The sequence below is a fragment of the Melanostigma gelatinosum genome, assembly GCF_949748355.1.
Source record: "Melanostigma gelatinosum genome assembly, chromosome: 5".
Taxonomy (NCBI): domain Eukaryota; kingdom Metazoa; phylum Chordata; class Actinopteri; order Perciformes; family Zoarcidae; genus Melanostigma; species Melanostigma gelatinosum.
In genome coordinates, this window is record NC_136638.1 from 13,003,215 (window position 1) to 13,024,059 (window position 20,845).

Below are 20,845 nucleotides of genomic sequence, written 5' to 3' on the forward strand. Positions count from 1 at the left end.
TGATCTAAAATGGCGAAACTTCGTCTCCCTTTGTGAATCATTGCTGCAGAAACTGGGTGCTCTCTCTTCGGGCTGCTGCTGTTTTTGGGTATTTCTCAATGTGTTCGTCTCGGTTATTGTTTTGTATCGGTCGTAGTTATTTTTTTTATTTATTTGACATCAGCTCTTGGGTTGATTTAAGGTCTTTTTCATGGTTGTATTAGAAATATTAATCATGACTTTATAATTGCATTTCTAATTCATTCAGATTTTGTTGCATACTTTTTGTTATTTATTTTCATTTTTCAGTCTTAAATTTTAGATTTTTTAATCTTAATGAGGCTTTCCTGATTAATTAAAAGATTAAATATGAAATAAATACACTTATTTTGCCCTGACACATTTAAGTGATGGTTATAGAGATGCAGCTTCAGGGTTTGTGAAACCTTTACAAAAACAGAAACGCTTTTTCTTTGTGTTGACGTTTACATCTCCTCATACATACCAACAATGTCTGCCTCTCTATGCCTAATCACACTGTGTGCGTCACTGTTGACAGTCCACTCATCCATCAGAGTGAAGGAAGGAGAGAAGAGCAGAGCAAATGTGAAAACCAGCTCCTGCACTGACTCTTGACTCCGATGTGTCTACATGCTGTTTCAATTATTTGACTTGATTATTTGAGGAGCTTTTTGTTGGTTGGTCACATGGGTGCATAGCATGAACACATTTGTCATTTTTTAATGGAGTAAAAAAAAAAGAAGCATGGGTCCTGCTTAGTGGGGAGCATGAGCAGAGACGACCACTCGGGGACATGTGGGACACTTCTCAAAGTCTCTTTTGGAGAAATGGGCTATTTTGAGAAGGTGATTTTCCAACTGCTGCACGAGAAATTGTCAATCAATTTTTGTCAACTTGGGTAAGTCTCCAAACTCCTCGTACCTCCTCCCTCAAGGCGTGATGTTGATATCGGGCAGCTTCTGCTGCGACAGAAGTCCTGGTTGCTTGGCAACAGGTACAAGTTTAGAGTCCAGCGTGACTGTGACGACCAGGGTGAGAGAACAGCCTGACAAGCCTGGACTGCACACACACACACACACACACAGCTGCATGTGTTGGATGTGTGCGCCTCACATGTTTCTTGGAGGAAGGAGGATTAGAGGGAGCCATCAGTAAACTCCTCAGGGCAGTGCTGACATTAAACAGCACAAGTGTTTGGGAGATCGATGTGGATACCTTGGAGCAGCCATAATTCTGGACCACTCTGGCGCACAGAGTGATGTGGAGAGCTGCGAGGAGGCCTTGCAAACTTCCCAGGGTTTCCAAAGACGGGGTCTATGGCACCCGGCACGCCAGCTTTGTTTCATAGACAAATAAATGGCGACTATAATGGCTCATAACCACATGGGAAATGGTCCATCATCATTAAATGTCGGCACATGAACATTGCATTGTGATGTTCCCATAAACTCTGCAGTTTATGGGGTGCAGCGTGTTCTTTATACTGACGATTCATGTCATCGTATCAAAGTTAGGCAGCCGACTCCAGAAAGTCACGACGTCTCGAGCCACAAGGAATGCGTAGATCATGCAACGTTGAGTGAACGGGTTACTCAGGGAAACCAGGTAATCACAGATTGTGAACTGAGTTGCTGCTGCAGGTCAGTAATCACATCTCTCCCCGACCCCCGAGACACTGCCTCTTTTCGTTTCCTTTGATTGCGTGTCTGCGTGGAGCAGTGAGAGGACAGGCAGAGGGGAACTTTCCCTCACAGTGCAAATATTTCGGAATTTAAAAAACAAAGTCAAATGTTCAGCACGTGCGTACTTAAAAAGAGGATTAGAAACCCGGTACCAAATATCCAAAACCCCAGACTTTCTCTTTTACATTGTTTATGAAAACAGCTTACTGGAGGAAGCAGAAAAGTAATCAAATAATGACTTAATGTCCCTGTATGTTACACTTGGCTTTACATTCCAGGCTAGTAGACTTTTGACTAATTATTTAAAAGAGTCATTAGCCAAAAACCCTAGAAGGATTGTTGATATTGGCAACATTTAATTTCTATCACTTCTCTCTACAACAGTGAGAAACTCTGAAAATAACTGTTAATGAAAAACACAAGAAGGACGACGGCGTTCGTAACTGTTCAGATTGTATCGGCGTTGACTCACTCACATTTCCTTCTCAATGATCCACAAGCGCTCCCTTCTGCGTTCACTGTCTATTCACAAAACAGGAGCTACAATTAACTCCTAATACTTTTTTTTGGGGCATTATCTACCAGAGCCTGACTTCAAAATGACTCTGGCATTCACGACTGTGCCTGATACACAAGGTAAAACAAATCCACAGATGGAAACTCAGTCCTATTTTACTGCCTTGTAACTTCTGTTACACCGGAGCTGTTTCTTTGTACAGCTGAAGTTAAAATCCTTCACCACGTTGTGTTTATTAGACAAAAAAAGAGCCGGCGCAGGAGTGAGCATGCACACCAATCAAAGTTTCAGTGCCGGAGAATATTTGATCAGAAATCCTCACCTCCAAACAAAAGTGTCAGATTGAATCGACACTTAAGAGTCGGTTCGCCCCACGACATTTCACAATTCATGCCCACGTTTATGTTGGAAACTGTGTGTCTGACTCTCTGTGTAGCTCTTATGTTGTTGTGTCTGTTATGTTCTTTATGTGTGCTTGTTGTCTCGGGCTACAAATCAGAGTGTGGCATTTGCGTGTGTGCGCGCGTTCCTGTCATTTGCACGTTTCTCGTTCCCAATCAGTTGTCAGACTGTGAATGGGTGGTTTTGAATTTGCAGATCGCTGCTGAATCACACCAGATCAGTGCCACGCGTGTTTGTGACACTGATGGCGGAGGCGGGGGACTGCAGCACAACAGAGAGAAAAACAAACAGGTCTCCAAGGTGATCGCAAAGATTTCTGAGACTGAAACCATTGAGCCTATTATGAGACTGGCAGGCTAAATAGGCTGGAGGATGAGCCAAGAGCCCGATGGAGCACAGTAATCACTGGCAAATTGCAAACCTTAGTTTCAGATGCAAACACTTTGCATAATGTATCTATGGAGCTGCACATGTCACAGCGAAAACAAACAGGTGAAAAGACTACTTATCTCGGCTGACAAAATGCCCAGAGAGAGCTCAATTTGAGCGGAAGATTTAGAGGAAATGAATTGTTCAGACGGGAAACGGTCAGTTGGTGTTGCATGTACCTGTGGCCGGGTCGACGGTCCGCTCGATCAAGTGGTCGTCCTGATGAACCCACTCGCCGTTGCACTTGAAGTAGATCTGCGTGGCCGGGGTGGAGCGGCAGGTCAGCGTCACCGGCTTGTTCTTCACGATGAACTCGTCCTCCGGCTCCACCAGGAAGTGAGGTAGCAGGTCCGAGAAGGAGGCAGGAAGTGTTGCTGTGGCGTGCTCGGACCCTTCAGAGAATTAAAGAAGAAGAAAAAAAGGGATTTTTAGAGGGATGCCAAACCGAAACGCTTTCAAGCTTTCAAGTTGTCATGAAACGCAGCAGGCGCCAAAAATATCAAATGCAGAGACTAGGTGTCCTTGGTGAATCGCAACTCATGCATATGGATGTGAACGAGGCAAAAAAAGACAGAGACAGATGGACAGACAGTGGAAAAAAGAGAATGTATGGAGAAAAGTTGGCAGAGCGAGAGCTTGGCCTTGTGCGTGCTCTTGGCTGGGTCAGGGAGGATAGCGGAGTCCGGGTCTTCACTTCAGCTCTTAATCACCGCCCTTTAACATCACCGCTGATGGACTGGCGGCCGTAAATCCCATCTCAGCGACTAGGCCACTTCACACCGTGTTATACGGCTCTTCAACCAGGACTCTAACTCTAGCCGCATTAAGCAAGACAGGGCAAGAGGCAGGGGAGGTTAAAGATGACTGACAGCTAGACAGCCAGTTATCTCAAAAATCACTTATACAGTCGAGTCTGTATTATTCCGAAAGAACCGTATGACATTTAGGAGATGTGGAAGAAGAAGAAGAAGAAGAAGAAGAAGAAGAAGAAGAAGAAGAAGAAGAAGAGGGAAGATACACCTCCACCGAGCTGAGATACAGGCGCTGTCCTTCAGGAGGACAACGCTGCGATTTACAGCTAACTTTTTACGGCCGTTGAAAAAATGCTCAACTCAAACGCTGAATGACACAACGGAGCCGACAGCGGGCGCAGCTCCTCTCTCTAAACATATTAGCCGAGTGCGAGGTACGGCGGGAGGACGCGGAACGGAGTGGATAACGTCTTTACAACACCGGCACTCAGGGGAGGCCAGTAAATCCAAAAAATAGAATCCCTTTTAAAAGAGGGGTAATATTAATTTACTGCCCTGAATCCAATATGGCTGACAGATCAGGCATTAACAACCTTCTCCATCACTCCCTGTGCGGCAGGAGAGGACGGTAGTACACATCTCTCATAATGAAACGGCAACACCCATGCTGACCTTTCTCTCCTCTCATCCTCTCCTCCCTTTGTTCATCCTCGCAGCTCAGCTCCGGGATAATACCACGTTTGCGTCACAAACACCAATCTTTGGATCAAGACGTTATCTGCCGGTTCCTCCCCCACTGCACATTATATTAATGTCTCTCTTTCTTCTCTTATTTTTCTTTCCCCCCCCCTCCCCGTGTGCTGAGTTGCTAATTCATCAGGATGAGATAGTGAAGCATGCCACTGCTGCTGCCGCTGAACCCCATTAATGTTTCGTGTACATGTTTAACTCTTAATGAAAACCAAATGTTCTGTGTCCAATGAACGACATACATCACTTGCTGACACTTTCCCCCCTTTTCCAATCATGTTTTCTTTTTTGCAACACATTTGCAGGGAAAGAAAATGTCATTAATATGGCAGCTCCCTATTCAGGAGCACATTATTTACTTTGTAAGGCAGTGTGTGTTTCTTGTCTCCTGGTGTGGAGGGAAAGGCCACAGTTCAACATGAACGGTGAGTATAATTGCTCTAACGGAGAGCCAAAACTTTGCTAATAAACAGCGTGGGACCAGCAGGTCAGGTTGTTTGAAAGTGCGCTGGTCCTAATGATGGCGGCTTCTTCCAATGGGCCGGCTTCCAGCCATTAGCCGGCCGGGCTGACCCTCTGTACTCCCCGCAGACACGAGACGACAGCTCGCTAAAACAGTGGGCGAGACTCGCCCCACGCCAGGTTAATCATCTCATCGACGACAGATGATGTTGAAACAGAGAGCGAAGCAAAAGCCGGCCGAGACGCCGGCGAGCCGTGAGAGCGGCTTGATGAGCTCCTGATGCCGTTAACTCACCGCTGGCAGGGGCCACGTTCAACGTGAACTCTCGACTTTTGACGATGTTTGTGCGTGTTTGTGTGTCACAACGGGTACGGGGTTAGTCTTCCGTTTTAGTACGTGCAATTCAGGTTAATGAGGTTAAACACGTCATTTCTTGAGAGAAGTAAATTGTCATTTTATGGGAGGGCATTCTACTCACGCACTGCTTTATATCAAACCCTTAATGGAGGGCTGATGCGTAGTAAATTGGCTTAGATTATTGTCACGACACAATGTACTTCAAAGTCAACGTGCGCACACGCAGACACGGAGTATCAGCCACTTCACAGACTTGTTGCGGGTCAGTGCACAAATCAAATGGACATACAGCAGCAGTGTGGGCCCGGCATTCGATTCCACTGAATGTGATTGGCCAAAGCCGCCATGAATTGCCAAATGCATCCGAGTCCATTGCCAGATCATTGAGCACACACACAAACATCAAACACACGATGCTTAACGTCTCCCTTGCTGATCGTTGGGCCAATGAAGATGATTGAATTGATACATCGATGCTGAATGTGTTGCTGGGGCCCCGTCACCGTTACATAACGAGCAAACATTACCATAAAAACAAAGAAAAGAAGATTGAATGTTTCTTGTACTTTTTGAAAGAGCCGCATCAGGTTGTGACCCGATATTTGGTCTGCAGCTGCTATTCTCTCGAGAGACGATTCATTATCATTCAACTGACCTAAAACACACACACACACACACACACACACACACACACATAATCGCACACATACGCAGGAACACAACCAGGGTGCACCAGCTGTCAGTGTGCTGAGCCGTGATGTCCAGGGCAGGCATCCTGCTGCACACAGACCCCGTGCCTCATGTGTCCAGCTGACCACGTCAGGGATGGAGCACGTCCACAGGAGGACGTGCAGCCGGAGACACTCGAAATACATATTCAATATTTATAAAAGAAACACATAATGAAGAAAAATGTAAAGTTATATTCCTGTAACCAATGTAACCAATATGCACACACCACCGCATTTCAAAAAAGCATGCGGGGTTAGATTTTCACAAATGTTGCATCTTTGTGAACGTCTTTTGTTACCGTCTATCTTCAATATTTTGTAATGATTTTTACTTTTGATGTCACTTATTGTATCACTTCCCAGGGGTGTGTCTCCTTAATCTTATTTTGAAAAGAAATTCTTCTCACCTCTCCTCTGCTCGTGTCAGCGTGCCCCGTACTGTCGACTCGTGTTATCACGTTGGTAAAATAAGTATTTATTTTTTTATTTCCCTCCTTGTTATCTACTTGGAGAACAGAATCTCTGAAAGTGCCACAGCATGAGGATGTCAGCAGGGGGAAAACCCATAGCTAGAGAGAATATAACCCTCTTTTGTGTTCCTCCCTCATGGCACCAACACATCGTGCCCTTTGGAGCCAATTACTATTTTTTTTTTTTTTTTTTTTTTTTTTACAACGCCATGTCCCCGAAGAAAAGCATCATTGAGCAATCACTGAGCATCATTTACATCACAGTGATGAACAGCAGCTATAACAAGTGTTTTATGGCACCATCAGCACCTTACAACGTCCTCTGAAATGAATTCAATTAAAATCACGATCCAGAATATTAAACCATTTCATGTTGAGCTGCCATTAACAACAAAGCCGAGATCAGATCTGTCACAACCACTCTGTCGGTTGCCGTTTTTCTTCGGAGTGCTTGGGTTTGCTGAAGTGGCTCACTGGATGCTTTTATACCATTAAGTATCTTCATTTGATGATGACTGTAAATATAATGTATGTATATTAGGGCTCTGTGGACAAGAGCGCTGTTCAGGTGGTTGCTTTCGATGAGCCTCAGACAACATCAACATTGATCAAACACGGGGAAAGAAGCCGAAATAGAACGAGGGAAGAAAAAAAAAACCTCCATCCACCATCATAAATAATCCGGAGCACGGATGACTGATGTATGTTTGTCCCTAGATGACAAATATTTACTCCTCCACATGTCTGCCATTCAGAGTACATTTTTCAATGAGACAACCACGCTTCAACAAGCACGCCTTCAACCACACACATGCTCTCTGTCAAACACACACATACACGCTCCTTATATTGTACAGGCGCGTACACCTATGTGGAGCTAAAACACACACACACACACACAAGAAGCTAAACAAGCACGTACGCAAAATAAAGGCCGCAAGCATGCAAAAAAAAAGGAAAAAGCTGCTCACAAACAGCTTTGTCTTTCTACCGATCAATGAGAGACGCAGAATTATGCATGCAAACAAAAAAAAAACTGTTCAATGTTCAAACACCAACAAATTCAGATACCCTCCAAGATCCCTGGTTATGAAGGTTAGTCTGGAAAACAATCAATCGCTGGCAGAGAAATAAACAGGGAGGAGAGAAGGCACCCATGGCAGCCCAAACTTCATCACATCACGCTTGTATCAGCGTTGAAGGGTGCAGAGAGACTTAAGAGAAGGAAAAACAACAATTCCTCGATGAAGGACAAGAAGGAAGGGTGGGGGCTGGGAGGACGGGGCTGAATAAGTACATGCCGTGCATGACGTTGTTACAATCTTCTCCTATTTAAATGAATAGAAAATTGGCTGCTAAGCATCCATATTTATGCAGGGCTGTACATCTGTGTGCATATTTTAATTCACGATACTAACATCACGTTGTGTCCGCCGTTCCCTGGCGAGAATATTTCCATGAGCGATGCGCTTCTGAAGCTGGGGTCAACTCGTCAACTTTGAGAATTGCCATCAAAAGCCGGCGACATAAATCATCTCTCCCCGAACAGGCCGCACTTTGAATGATTAAATGCCGCTTTTTTTTGAGTGATGTTGTTCAACAAAAGGAAAAAAAAGCGAGGGCTGTTAGTTGTGTAAATACGGTGCACAGCAACACCATTAATGAGCCTTACACCTTTGAACAGGCCCATCTGCTGATTCCAGTTTGTTGAATTTCATTTATTAATTCCCCCCCCCCCTGTCATCTATTTGAAGCGACACCTCAGCAGGGGGGGTCCAAGCAGGGAAGCAACTTTGTGCCGTGCACCTTTGCCACCGGCGCCGACACCGTCGCTTGCCTTTCAAGGAAAGACGGCGTCTTCAAAAGGCACATTTGCCTTGAAACCGATGAGACCATTTGAAGCTGCTGTCAACGCAAAAGAGCTGACATTTTGAGAACTGTGCTTAAGTGACAAGAGGCTGCCGGTGTGTGTGAGCATATCCGTCCGTGCAAATGTGCATGTTTGTGCAAAAGTGTGGCACTAGATGTGATGTTTAACGAGATCAGCAGCTGGGAGGAACTTCATTTGCGTACATAACGGCAAGAACAGAAAAGAGAGACGTTTATCTTTTTGTCTAATATAAATGGCTGTAGGGACGGCCCTGTGATTCAGAAACAGCGTTTCTATTCTCAGAAGGATCATTAACACCGTGCGGACTAAGAGTCTCCAGATTGGCAGAAAGATTCCTATTCATCAGTCAAGTGCGACAGCTGATCGTTTTTGTCGCCATCCACTTCCAGATGTTCCACGAGCCAGTTTCATGGCTGAATCGGCCTCTCGAACAATCACTTTTCTAAAGCAGTGCTTTAATCTGCGGCTGTGACTCCGCGTCCTGCACTATACACTATATATAGCTTGGGTGTTTATTCACACTACATACATGCTGTCCTCTTTCATTACACATTTTAAGGCCTTCCAAATTAAGTACGAGAGCGTTTCGCCGCTTCATGGGGAAATAAAACTTTTCATGGCCTCATATTAAACAGCATCTCCTAAAGAGAGGAAAAGCTTAGCTTAAAATGCACAGTTCAAACCCAGAGCATGACGAAGATCAAGCTGCATTATCAGTCAGAAATGTGCTGCTCTTTGGCCGTCTGTCGAAATAATCTCTAATTCAAAACAGAGAAGTGGCAGAGGACAAATCATTAAGACGCTTCCATAGCCGTCTCTGCTTTGCAAAGCTTTTGGTTTATTTCATGTTTATTTCACCCTCAGTGCACGAGGTCACGTCAACCAAGCAACAATATTCAGCTGCAAAACAAACAAAACCCAAAGATCCCTCTGCAGGAGTCCTCAAAAGTGAATCAAGAGGCTCCAGAATATTTTGAGGAATTCACAAAGCACAGCAAAGCCTGTGCAGACGTGAAAAACACTTGATGGATTTAACTCGTTTTGGAGGTAGATTCAAAATGCCTTGCTGTGGCAAAACCCGCGATGTAAATGCCTCAGATGCTTCAAAGCTTCACCTGTTTGGAGGTTCAGTGCAATGTTTCTTTTCCCTCAAAAGAGTCAGAGAGATTGAAACACATTTTGACTTAAGAACTTAACACAATTGACCTGAGCTGCCAGGCGGGATCTTTGGCATCCAAGACACGCACGCGCTCATGGATTTGTCGTCCCCTTGCGCTTAGCCGGGAACGAGGTTATCCAGAAGCAAGTTGATTACACATCTCAACGCAGGCATGGGCAGAAACGGAAACAGCAGACACGGAGGAAAAGGAGGAATTCTTAAATCTTTGAAATGGATGTGAGGAAATAACAGGCGGATGGAGGAAGGGGGAAAGACAAGAGACAATTTAGATTACCAAGTTAATCCTTTAATTACCGGATGTGCCTCGAGCTAAAATGAGGTTTTGCACACTGCATTTTACAACAATTGGAGAAACTGCAGAAAGCGAGGCAGACTGCCACGCTGATCAAGAGCCATAAACCTTAAAATGACGGAATGTCACTATCCCATGTAATTTATATCGTTTGCGATGCTGGAAATGCTCAACAAAACACGACAAATTGCAATTGGTACTTGGGAGAGCTTTGCAATTGGATGAAGCAGGTTCTCTTTCAGCTGGCCTCGCAGCGCACAATATGCCAAGCGTCCACACAGAAAACACACCGGCGGCTTAGGGACCGTCCAAGAAAATAAATAAAAGGTTCAATTTGGCCACATGACAAACCAGCCGAGTGTATAACTGCTGATATCGGCAGAAGTGTTTCAGTCTGTTCCAAAAGGCTTTTGACACAAACCGTTGTAAACGCGAGGCCCCCTGCGACACTTGTCAACCTGCCTACTCCTTTCCTCTTCCCCCTCGTCTGATCGTTCACCCTCCTCCTGGTGAAGACCCGGGTGGGAAAGAAATGGGGGATGACTGGCACGCTAATTAGTGTGACGGAGCATGGAGGCTCCTCAGCATCAGACAGAGAATTACAACACAACACGAAGATATGATCCATAACAAGGCTGAGATAAAGTATCACCTGTTCAACCTTAATTACTCTAACAGTGTGCCCGCACTTCCAATTTAACAAACCGCCAGCACTTACTGTAGCAGCGTCGGTGCGCTCACTGACAGTGCAGTGTAAAGATCAGGTAAACGCAGCACAGAGGTGAGATCTCACTGGATGAGAACTTTAAAAACGCAGAATTTGCATGAAGCATTTTTTTCAACGCCGAATGCTTTCTTTGACCTGGAACACAAGTCGGTTAGGGTCACGAAACTAATTAGCATATTACTGTGGCTAAGTGGAGAGCAGGGCCGTCCTTCAATCAGAGGGCCGGCGGTTCGATCCCCGGCTCCGCTAGTCGCATGTCGATGTGTCCTTGAGCGAGACACTTAACCCCAAAAACTCCCGCTGTGCCTACGGTGCAGAAATGTGATAGAATCTGAATTGTAAGTCGCTTTGGATAGAAGCTAAATGACTGTAATATAATGTAATGTATATAAACTAGGGGTGTAACGATACGCGTATTCGTATTGAACCGTTCGGTACGAGGCTCACGGTTCGGTACGCATGACGAACCGAATACATTTTTTTTTCTTCTTTTTTTTAAAACCTTTATTTAACCAGGTAGTCCCATTGAGATTAAAAATGTCTTTTGCAAGATGTAAGTAACAATACTACATAACATTAAGGAGCAGGTTTTAGTTTTTTATGCTTATGTGTTGCTAAGAAGACACCCCAGAAGATGAGTCACTCAGGTATAGTTCCATCATTGTTCAAAGTCAAAGAATAACTTCATGATGTTAGTTGTAATGAATAAATATATTTTAAAATCAAGTACATTTCTCTGGCATTTATAGTTTTCTACTGTACCGAACCGTGGCTCCACTGCATCGTACCGAACCGTGAATATTGTGAACCGTTACACCCCTAAAATAAACCATCTCAGTTAGCATGCTAGTATTGCTAATTAGCATGAAATGCAAAGTATGGCTGAGGTTGATAGGAATTACATTAGTGTTTAAGGAATAAACCAAATATAATATAGATTTTTTTAATCAATGATGGCACTAGAGGAAAAGTCAGGGGACCTCCAAAGTCATTAGCATTCATTCTCTGGGCACCATGAACGTCTGTACACAGTTTCATGGCAGTCCATCCAATAGTAGATATTTCAGTCTGGACCAGAGTGGTGGATGAACCAACCAACAGACATCGCCGACGCCATCGCCCTCCCCAAATCACTGCCGCTAGCGTGGCTACGAAATGTGTTTGAGCCATAAAAAATACAAATAGAAATGTTACTTGTCTTCATAATATATAACATCTGCTCTATTCCAGAGACTAACATCAACCCTCCATAATCCATAAATGTGACGAGAATAATGAATGCTGCCGCCGTTACGAGTGCAGACATGTGGCAGCAGCAGCATTATCAACAGACGGAAGTGTGCATCACAATGTCACACGTCAACGAGTGGCAAAGACTCTGATGCAGAGGCTCCGGACGTGAAAGAGAAATATAACAGGGAATTATATAGATCGGTGTCAACCTGACAAGAAATAAAAGACTGGTTATCTGATACTTGCCCTGAGAAGCACACAAAAGCAGATCTGAACTCCAACGCGTGTTTAGAGTATCAGTCGACGGCATGCAGCAGCGAGCAGAGGGCGGAAACTCATTTCAGTCCGAACAGATTTCTGATTATTCTCTCCATTTTTATTGATTCACTTTTTTTTGTCAGCTCCTTCCAGTCCTCCCGACATCACGACCGAGAGCAACGACACACTTGCGACTGTGATTTAGCAACGCATGAATACAAATCGGTTTCGGAAGAAGCACATCTTTCATTACTCAACCCCCCCCACCCCCCCCTCCCCGTTTCAGTTTAATCTACCGAAAGAGAAAAATGAATTTGACTTTTCTCAGCCAATTTAAGGAAGTTAAATAACATTAGAAGCACTAACTTTTGGAATAAAATGAAGCCCTGAGTATGTGACAGCAGCAGCCACGTGTGACATTCACACCAGCTGACGCAAAGAACACAACAACACATAGATCGGGACGATGTCCCGTCAGAAGCCCAGTGACGGCAGCTGGTTCAACAGCTTAGCCTCCTCACTTGAGAATGACTCATGTTACTTGGCCTTTTATTGTGCATTGGTAATCACTCCTCTAATATGTACATGACTTCTCACCTAGACACCTTACACCTTACATTAAGAGTGATGGAAATGAAACAGCACCCGTAACATACTGTGCCACCCTGTCCAGGACACACAGTGAATAATAACGATAATCACGCTGACCAATGTGCGGTCACTGTCGACGCTAGCGAGGTAAAAAGAAAGAAGAGTTTTTTTTATTATTTTTGTGTTAAATGGTAACAGGATAGGAAGAAAACCATCTGCTCGCCAAGCGATCCAAATAAAAAGAACCTCTCCTTAAAATGGAGCTGATGTTGCTACTTGTTTTTCTCCAGTCCAATTTCAGTCCAATTTCTTTTGCTTTAACAACATTGAGGCTAGTATAAAGGAGGCGAGAGAGGAAGAGATGGAGCCCCACCTGAGCACAGCGCTTGTGCTGCCTTAACCCTGCAGATCAGATGTAATGTTATCGGCTTCGAGCTACTTTAGGCTCAGACTGCTGATGCCTACACAATGTAATTCCCCACACCCGTGACAGACAACTCTTAACAGGGAAGATAACCATCATTTTACATCATCAGTTTCCTTCTTCAGAGATGCTTAAAAAGATTCCAAGACGAGTAGCACCTCGGTGGGTTTATAACATTTTACTGCAGAAAGTCTGAAGGGAAATTATGGGCAATGAGGACAACAATGGAGGTCCTTAGCACAGAGCGGTGAGCTCCAGATAAAAGATCACTTGTTAATAGATCAATTTATTGTTGGCTTTCGTTTCTTTTCTTTTGTTAACAATATGAAAATTATGAAATATTACCTCACTTCAGTGGAACCAGCATTCTGAACAACGGTGCTTTTTACGTTGCGTTATGGATTTAACATGCCAGAAGCACGTTAATGTTGAACCTGCTCCAGGCGGTTGTCAGGCGAACTACTTCATGTGCTGCTGGGTTTGACACTCCAGCAATGCATCACATTTTGTGTTTTAAAATATGCTGTACGAAAAATCCAAATGTGCAAAGTGAGCATTGATTCCCTTCATCGGATGGAGATACTCAAATACAGAGTGATGTACTCCGTTACTCTGCTCCTCTCTCTCGTGTGTCTGAGGCAGATAAGCAGCACACAGGGATCCTCCTCCCAGGCTGTTACAGCGACTGATGATCTTCTGACAGATGATGAGGTGGGACAGCGCCGCTACGCCGCTAATAACACCTCACCGCAAATAAGGGCTGAAGACATGCACCATCTGATAACAAGGGAGCCGCTCTCATTGTACAGGAGGCGCTGTGCGAATATTAATCTTCATCCCTCTTCTCGTTCTCTACTCTGCTATCTAATTTGATTTGATGTCTTTCAGGGTCCCATTTTCAAAAACAGCGGACATGTAAAATGGTAATTTAGATCGTAGATATTTTTACACATTTGCCTCTTGACACAACTGACGATGTTTAAAACCTCTTCTCAGTTCTGTCGTAAACTCAAATGACATTTAAAAACTCATAATGAGCTTGTGCGGTGGCAGGATGTAACATTTCCAGAGTTTAGTTAGAAATAGACAAAGTACTATTCCAGCAGTATAAATCCGATGACTATGATGCCGCCCACAGTTAGATGTGCTCCACAGGCTGTGCCTTTCTGCTACAGTCAATAAAAATCTGCATGAAAAAAGAAAGAACAAGGAAAATCGCCATAATTGTTTCTCTGGGCAGAAAGCAGGCCAAATGTTTTCATGTCACAGTGAGTTCAACATAGTCCTCGATGCGGTTGTAAAAAACAGAGTCCAAGCTGCAGTGGAGTCATCTGACACCGGGGGAAATGATATTTATGAACACAATGGTCTCCCCCCCCCCCACACACTCATGTTTGCAGAGGGGTTGCGGCCTTCATATGCACAATACACAAATTCTTCAAGCCGTCCTTCAGATCCTCCCAGTGAGACTCCCAGTGCCTTTCGATCTGTTATCCGCGTGTAGAACGGATACTAAAAACACAATATGAGGACAAACTCAGAATGTTTGCTTTGTTCTTGTAGCGTGTTGAGCACAGCAGACCTTTCTCCTGGCTCCCTCAACAATGGCAACAATAGCTGGTCCGAGGTCTTCCTCCCTCCTCCCTCCTCCCTGCCCAAATCCATACAGAGCCTTCACATCATGGCCAAGCACTATATTGCAGAGACAGAAATGGCTTTCACATCCAGCCCAATAATGTGCATGAACAATAGCAAAGCAGTGGGTGACTGGCAATAAATATCTGAAAAGAGGCACTTTGCCCCAAGAAAATGTACCACTAGAATTCAAGCTCTGAGCCTAGTGGAGACATTAAATTAGGGCTGTCAGCCACTGCGTATACGAACGTGAAAAATAGGGGCAAGTGCTTCAACGGCAAAAAAAGATCATTATCTGAATTAATAAGACCGCTTTTTATAAATGCAGCATGTCACCTCGTTCTTTCTCGTATGCGTTGCTATAGAAAAGAGAGTGACTAACTGCAATTAGGGCTATTCTTGTTTGACTGTAAAACTAGCAGGGAAATCGGAGTCTCAAACTATAGACTCACTCTGACAGCATTTGAATGTCATTTGGATAATGGAGAGGTACTCAAGGTATTTCTTTTGGGGAATTGCTTTGAAATGCAAGGCAGGTGACGACTCTGACAGGATGTGTACAAGTGAACCTCCGGCTGAATTTGATTTTAATGCCCATTCCCAATTTGAAAAGGGGAAATGTTAGTCCCACTAAATCCAGCATGACGGCTTTATTTCACTTTAAGATACCCCGTCTAAATAATGGGCCACTTCCTCCGATAAAGCGGGACGTTGTGTGGCTTCCAGGTGACCGGCTGCCAGTGGAGCATAAGTGAAGAGAGGATATAAGAATAGACAAAAGTACATTACGTGACATTCATGCAAAGTTTGACTTTTACTATGTACCATTACGTATTGTTACGTGTCTCAGCAACAGCACGCACTCAAACTAATTTTACCTGCGAATCTAATCTGAAGGACACAAACTGCTGCATTTCTTGTGATTGTGAATGAAATGATTTTCTTATATGATAAAAATTAGACAGTAAATTAAATGACTTCTACTGTGGCTACATATGAGCCACCACGGTGGTGTAATACAAAGGAGAGGAGGAGTGGTAAACAATAAAGCGCAAAATAAAGATATTTTAGACAGAAATGTGTTTCACAGACACAACTGTCGTGTTATTTTCACAATTTCCAAGAACCTTCGGACAAATGACTGAATTGCTAGAGCACGTGTCACCATGTCTCAGCAGATAAAAGCTGATTATATTCACTGTTCTCAGATTTTAAGACAAGAGACTCTTTTTTTTCTCCCCCTCTCTTCAAAATTAATGATGAATCCTCACCGATAAAGAAATACTGTAGTATCATCTATTCAATACTTCGCTGCTTTAGTTCTGTAATTAAATCCACATTTGTCATAAATGTGCTGTGGTCATTATCCTGTCGGAGCTGCATAAATTGAGATCCGGGGGAAAATGGCAAGAGTGTTAGATCTACTGCGCCATTAAAGCAGTGCAAGTATGCATACCGTTTCTATTATTATCATCATTCTTGAACCACGAATGTTGAGGATATAAGTAACCTGTCGTTGAAAATAATCACGTCAAATGACGAAATCGTCTGTTTAAAGTCACTATAATATAATTCATTAACAAGTTTCGTGTTTTCTTGAGCAAATTACAAGTCAGTTACACTTCTAACTGCGGAGCTTTCAGAACACACACGACGCTAACGACAAAATTCCTCTTTGTTCCGTTTTGATGAAATTACAGCCTGTCGCTGCACATAATGATATACAAGGTCAGCAGCAAAAGGAAGATGCTAAATGCTGACATGAGACTAAGTATATTAGTGACAATAATGAAACGTAACACGAGGACTGGTCATAAGTGACACATCTGTGACACCGAGGCACAGCGCCCACCTGGGGCTGGTCCCTGCACTTATTTGAGGGAAGTGCTGCCGGTCGAGCTTATGAATGTTGGTCATTGTGTAAAACAGCCCCTTTGTTTTTTTGTTGTTGTTGTGAAGGATCAGAGATCTGATGTCCAGTGGCAACCTGACCCCCCCCCCCCCCCCCTCTCCCCATAGCCCTCCAGGGGGCAAGACAGATTGCCTATTTTTCCCCATCACCTGTTCCGGGGCCGGACCCATGACACCTGCTAGACGAGCGCAGTTTAGTGCGCTCCCTGTCAGCTAACGTATGGGCCTATTGATGTGCTGTGACTGGGCCGGGCTGATCCTACCCAACACGCATTAGGGCCAGCTGTTGTGCCTCATCCGTCTCTGTGTGTGTAGCCCCGATAGCCACAAACAGACAGTAAACACAGGCTGCTCCAACCATAACGCCCCCCCGGTACCGCTGTTCACAATACCATCATCTCCTGGCCCCCCGACTAAATGACTGCAGAAGTGCCGTCTTTAACTGAGTCCAACACTGTGGCTGATGGGGAAAAAGTTGTCCGTGGTAATTGTGGTCTTGATTACAGCCGTCTGAGAAGCGAATTCTAAGATTCAAGACTCAGTGAGGCTGAAGAGAACGGTCTGCACGATCGCAGCCAGACGAGTGAACAATGCAACGTAAACACTACAAATTGCATGCTGCCACGTTTGACACTGATGATTAAGGTTAAAGAATCCAATGATGATTTTGGTAAGTGCCTGGAAACAAACAAAGGACCTTGCCAAATATACATGTGAAAACCACTCCAGACTCATCAAGTAATCAGCTGAAAAAGAACAAACAAACAAAAACTGCACATTTGCCACCCAGCAAAAGTCATTACTAGATCATTTGAGCCGACATCATCAGAGACTCTACCTACCCTGTTGAGAAAGATGGGGGAGACGCCCTTTTCAAAGTTTGAGCCCGTGAACCCCTGAAAGGTCTGTTCATGCCCCTGCAGGCATGAATAATCGCCCCCAGCTCCCCTGTAATGTGCTGCGGATGATATATTGGGCCACATTTATTACTGCTCTGCTTCCACCTGGCTAGGAGCAGCAAGTCCTCCATTAAAGGAAAAAGAAAATGGGGGGGGGGGCTGCAACAAGATTTCTGCACAGCCAAAGACTTCGGCTTAGATCCACTGTTAAGACTGCATGACCTTTTTGGTTAACGCAGATCGGCAGAGATCTTTTCCAGACGTGCTTTGTGTGCGAGTAATTGCAGAATTGCGGCAGTGTATGGTTGATTGTGTGCAGCGTAATGTCTCAGGGAGACATCGATTATTGTTTCAATGTATGTTTTAAATCTCCTTTACTTTTGCCTTTATGCTTTTAATGGTTTCATGTGAAGCACTTTGAATTACCTTGTTGTTGAAATGTGCTATACAAATAAACTTGCCTTGCCTTGCCTTGACATTGGCAGACATGGACAGCTCGCATTTTTTTGTTTCTTTAAACACATCATGCCGTTGAATTCCCTTTAGTTCAGCGCAGCGAGTCTATTCAACAGTCCGGCGCCACTCGCACTGCTAATCCACGTCCACATTCACACGTCTGTGAGATTTCTGTCATCTCAGCAGGGAAGGGAAGCAACAGTCCAATCAAGACACACACCGGCTTTAGCTTGTACACATGTTCAGGGTGTTGTTACCAGTGGAGATTAGTCCCGTCCTGCTGGATAACGCATTCTTATTTTAATGGTAATGTGGGATTAAAATGTGCCAACACTTCTCAGTGCCTTCACTGGATTACAGAGCCATACCATGGCGTCCTTTAGCCGTCAAGTTAATTGCACGAATTTGCCCTTTAGACAAACATGTCAGACTTAAACGCAACGCCGATGGTTTCTGACGTAGGGGTCAAGCTGACATGTTATGAGACGGTCTTTTGAGGCTTTTATTTTAAATATCATGTCGGCTCAGCGTTCACCCGGGGAGCATAAGATACAAAAATGATTCTGAGGAGAATAATGGACTAAAACCGGCAGAAGGGGAAGTTTGACTCTTGGCTGTGCCTTTTGATACCGACTGTAATAAATTCATTATAATGAAGTTATGTGACATGACGTGTCAAAAATCCGAACATTCGGTGAATTGTAATGCGATTACTTTTCTACTGGGATGAATAATTTCGAGCAAGAAAGCCGTGTTTGGCAGACTTACAGCAGCTCTTACACGGCCCATCTTCTCCTCCAGTCTCTGAAGGTTGCTGGTCTTCGAGCTGTTGCTCTGCCTCCGTTCACTTTGTCTCCCCGCTGACGCAGCTGCAAGTCTTGCAAACGCAGTGCTGGAGTTGGTAAAGGTCAACATTGTTAAGAGCCCATATGTATGTGGGGGGTGGGGGAAAGGCCTTTATTATTACACCACCTTATTCTGGAGCCTCAGCCTCCCGGTATTCTGAAACTAATGTGAGCAGAAAGGAAAAACGTTTCCGGCGATGGCGCCTGCAGAGCCAGCGAGCAAATATGTGTGCACGCATTGGTGTTTGTACATCGGCGTATGTGCAGCATGTGTCTGAGGAGGCCTGTGTGCCCGAGAGGTCGCAGCGTGAATCAATTCAAATCCATCTCCTACACAGAAATGACTTATTTGTCCAATTCATTACAGTGTTCCATTCCACTGTGAAAGCCCCACGAATTCACGCAGCTCCTGATTGAAATCATTGCCGGTGGGAGAAGTTGGCCGACACCTTCAGAGGAGCCGCTATTCTGGAAAGTGAGTGAATCATTGATTTTCAGCCGGAAATCATCAAGGCGAATCTATAGTAAATGAGAGAGCGGAGATGGCAAACGGTCTAGTTCAGCAGGATATTCAGTTATCACTGTATTCTTTCATAGACAGGCCAGCGGTGTCCAGCTATTTCCGAGCTTGTGGTTAAGTGAAGACCAGTCACTCTCAGAGGGAGCTTGTTCCTGCGCTTTGCTAAAGTGCAAATGGAAAGCACCCTCGAGTGAGAAAAATTGTGTGAGAAGAGAGTTTGAAAGAAATTGTAATCTTGCCAAAAATAAAAACGAGACAAGAAAGCAATAACATCCCAAACTAACACAGAAATCCTATTCTACGCCAAAGGGTTGCTCTATGAAAACCAGCTGCTTTGATGTTTGATGAAAAAAATATCCTCCTTTTCTGGATCCCTGTACAAATTGTTTGGAAATTAATAATGCTTGTATTAGGAGATTTAATGAAAGGGCAAACAGAGCAAAGCCGGTTTAATGAAAACACACAATATCGTGCGTTCTTTGCCTTATTTCCAGAGCGACAGATCTGACATCTTCATGTGGAAATAAACAGCCGTTATAGAAAGAGAACCTTCCGCGTTGCCCTGGCAATTATCCAAATCCAATGACAGTTTGTCCGATGCGGTTTGGCGAAGAGAAAATTACGTTTTCACACGACAGCGTACACCTACTCCGAAGTTACGTGCGCTTTCCAAATATCAAAAAAAAACATTTTGTGACAGGGACTCCAATGAATCAAAACATTTCTTTGTCAGATGTAAAACTGATGCATCAGTGAGGACAACACATTAAGCTCTGACAGATGCCGCAGACTTGAAAACAAGGTGTCTGGCTGTGGCGCTGCTGACAGCGGGAGATTAGGGCAGAAGAAGCTCCTTGTCCGGGGTGTGGGTGCCCTCGGTATGGAGATGTTTTGTGAGGCCGAAGATGATAGCGGGGGCCCCTTCTCGGCTTCTGCTTCGTCACCTGGTCTGTTTTCATCTATCTATGAAAAGCATTGTGAGGATAAAAGGTCAACCCAGAGCTATAAAAGCAGAAGACGGTATGATTTGTTTTCTCACACAACACATGAAAAATGCAGGCAGCAGGCTTGTCCGGCCATTGATGATTACGTTTGAAATTCAGCCGACATCTGTAAAATGTACTCGATAGAAGCTCCCCGTTTGTGCCGACTTCAAAACCACCAGCGATGGCCGGGACTGCCAGAGCATTTCAGGCCGCTTTACAAGTTGATATAAAAACATATGAATCCCGATGTTTTCAGATGAGTCGTGACTCACTCTCACCATTCCTCTGGCTGCGTCCGCCTTAAACATTTTGAGATGATACAACTGATTGACTTGGCTGGCCCGAGGCTACTTGTTAGGCAGCTGTGATGGACCAGTGCCAGAACCTGACGGGTGGAAGCAGAGACAACATTTGGTTCAAACCTCCAAATGCGGGTGTACGTCA

At 44.4% G+C, this 20,845-nt stretch overlaps 1 protein-coding gene across 1 annotated transcript in view; it reads right to left on the reverse strand.

Moving 5' to 3' along the window:
- unc5a (unc-5 netrin receptor A) overlaps positions 1-20,845 on the reverse strand; it is a gene marked incomplete at both ends in the record, with an annotated part of 118,858 nt that overhangs the window by 56,161 nt on the left and 41,852 nt on the right. Inside the window, one exon of the mRNA XM_079268962.1 lies at positions 3,210-3,422. Coding sequence (XP_079125088.1) covers positions 3,210-3,422 — 213 coding nt within the window. The remainder of the gene's footprint in view (positions 1-3,209; positions 3,423-20,845) is intronic.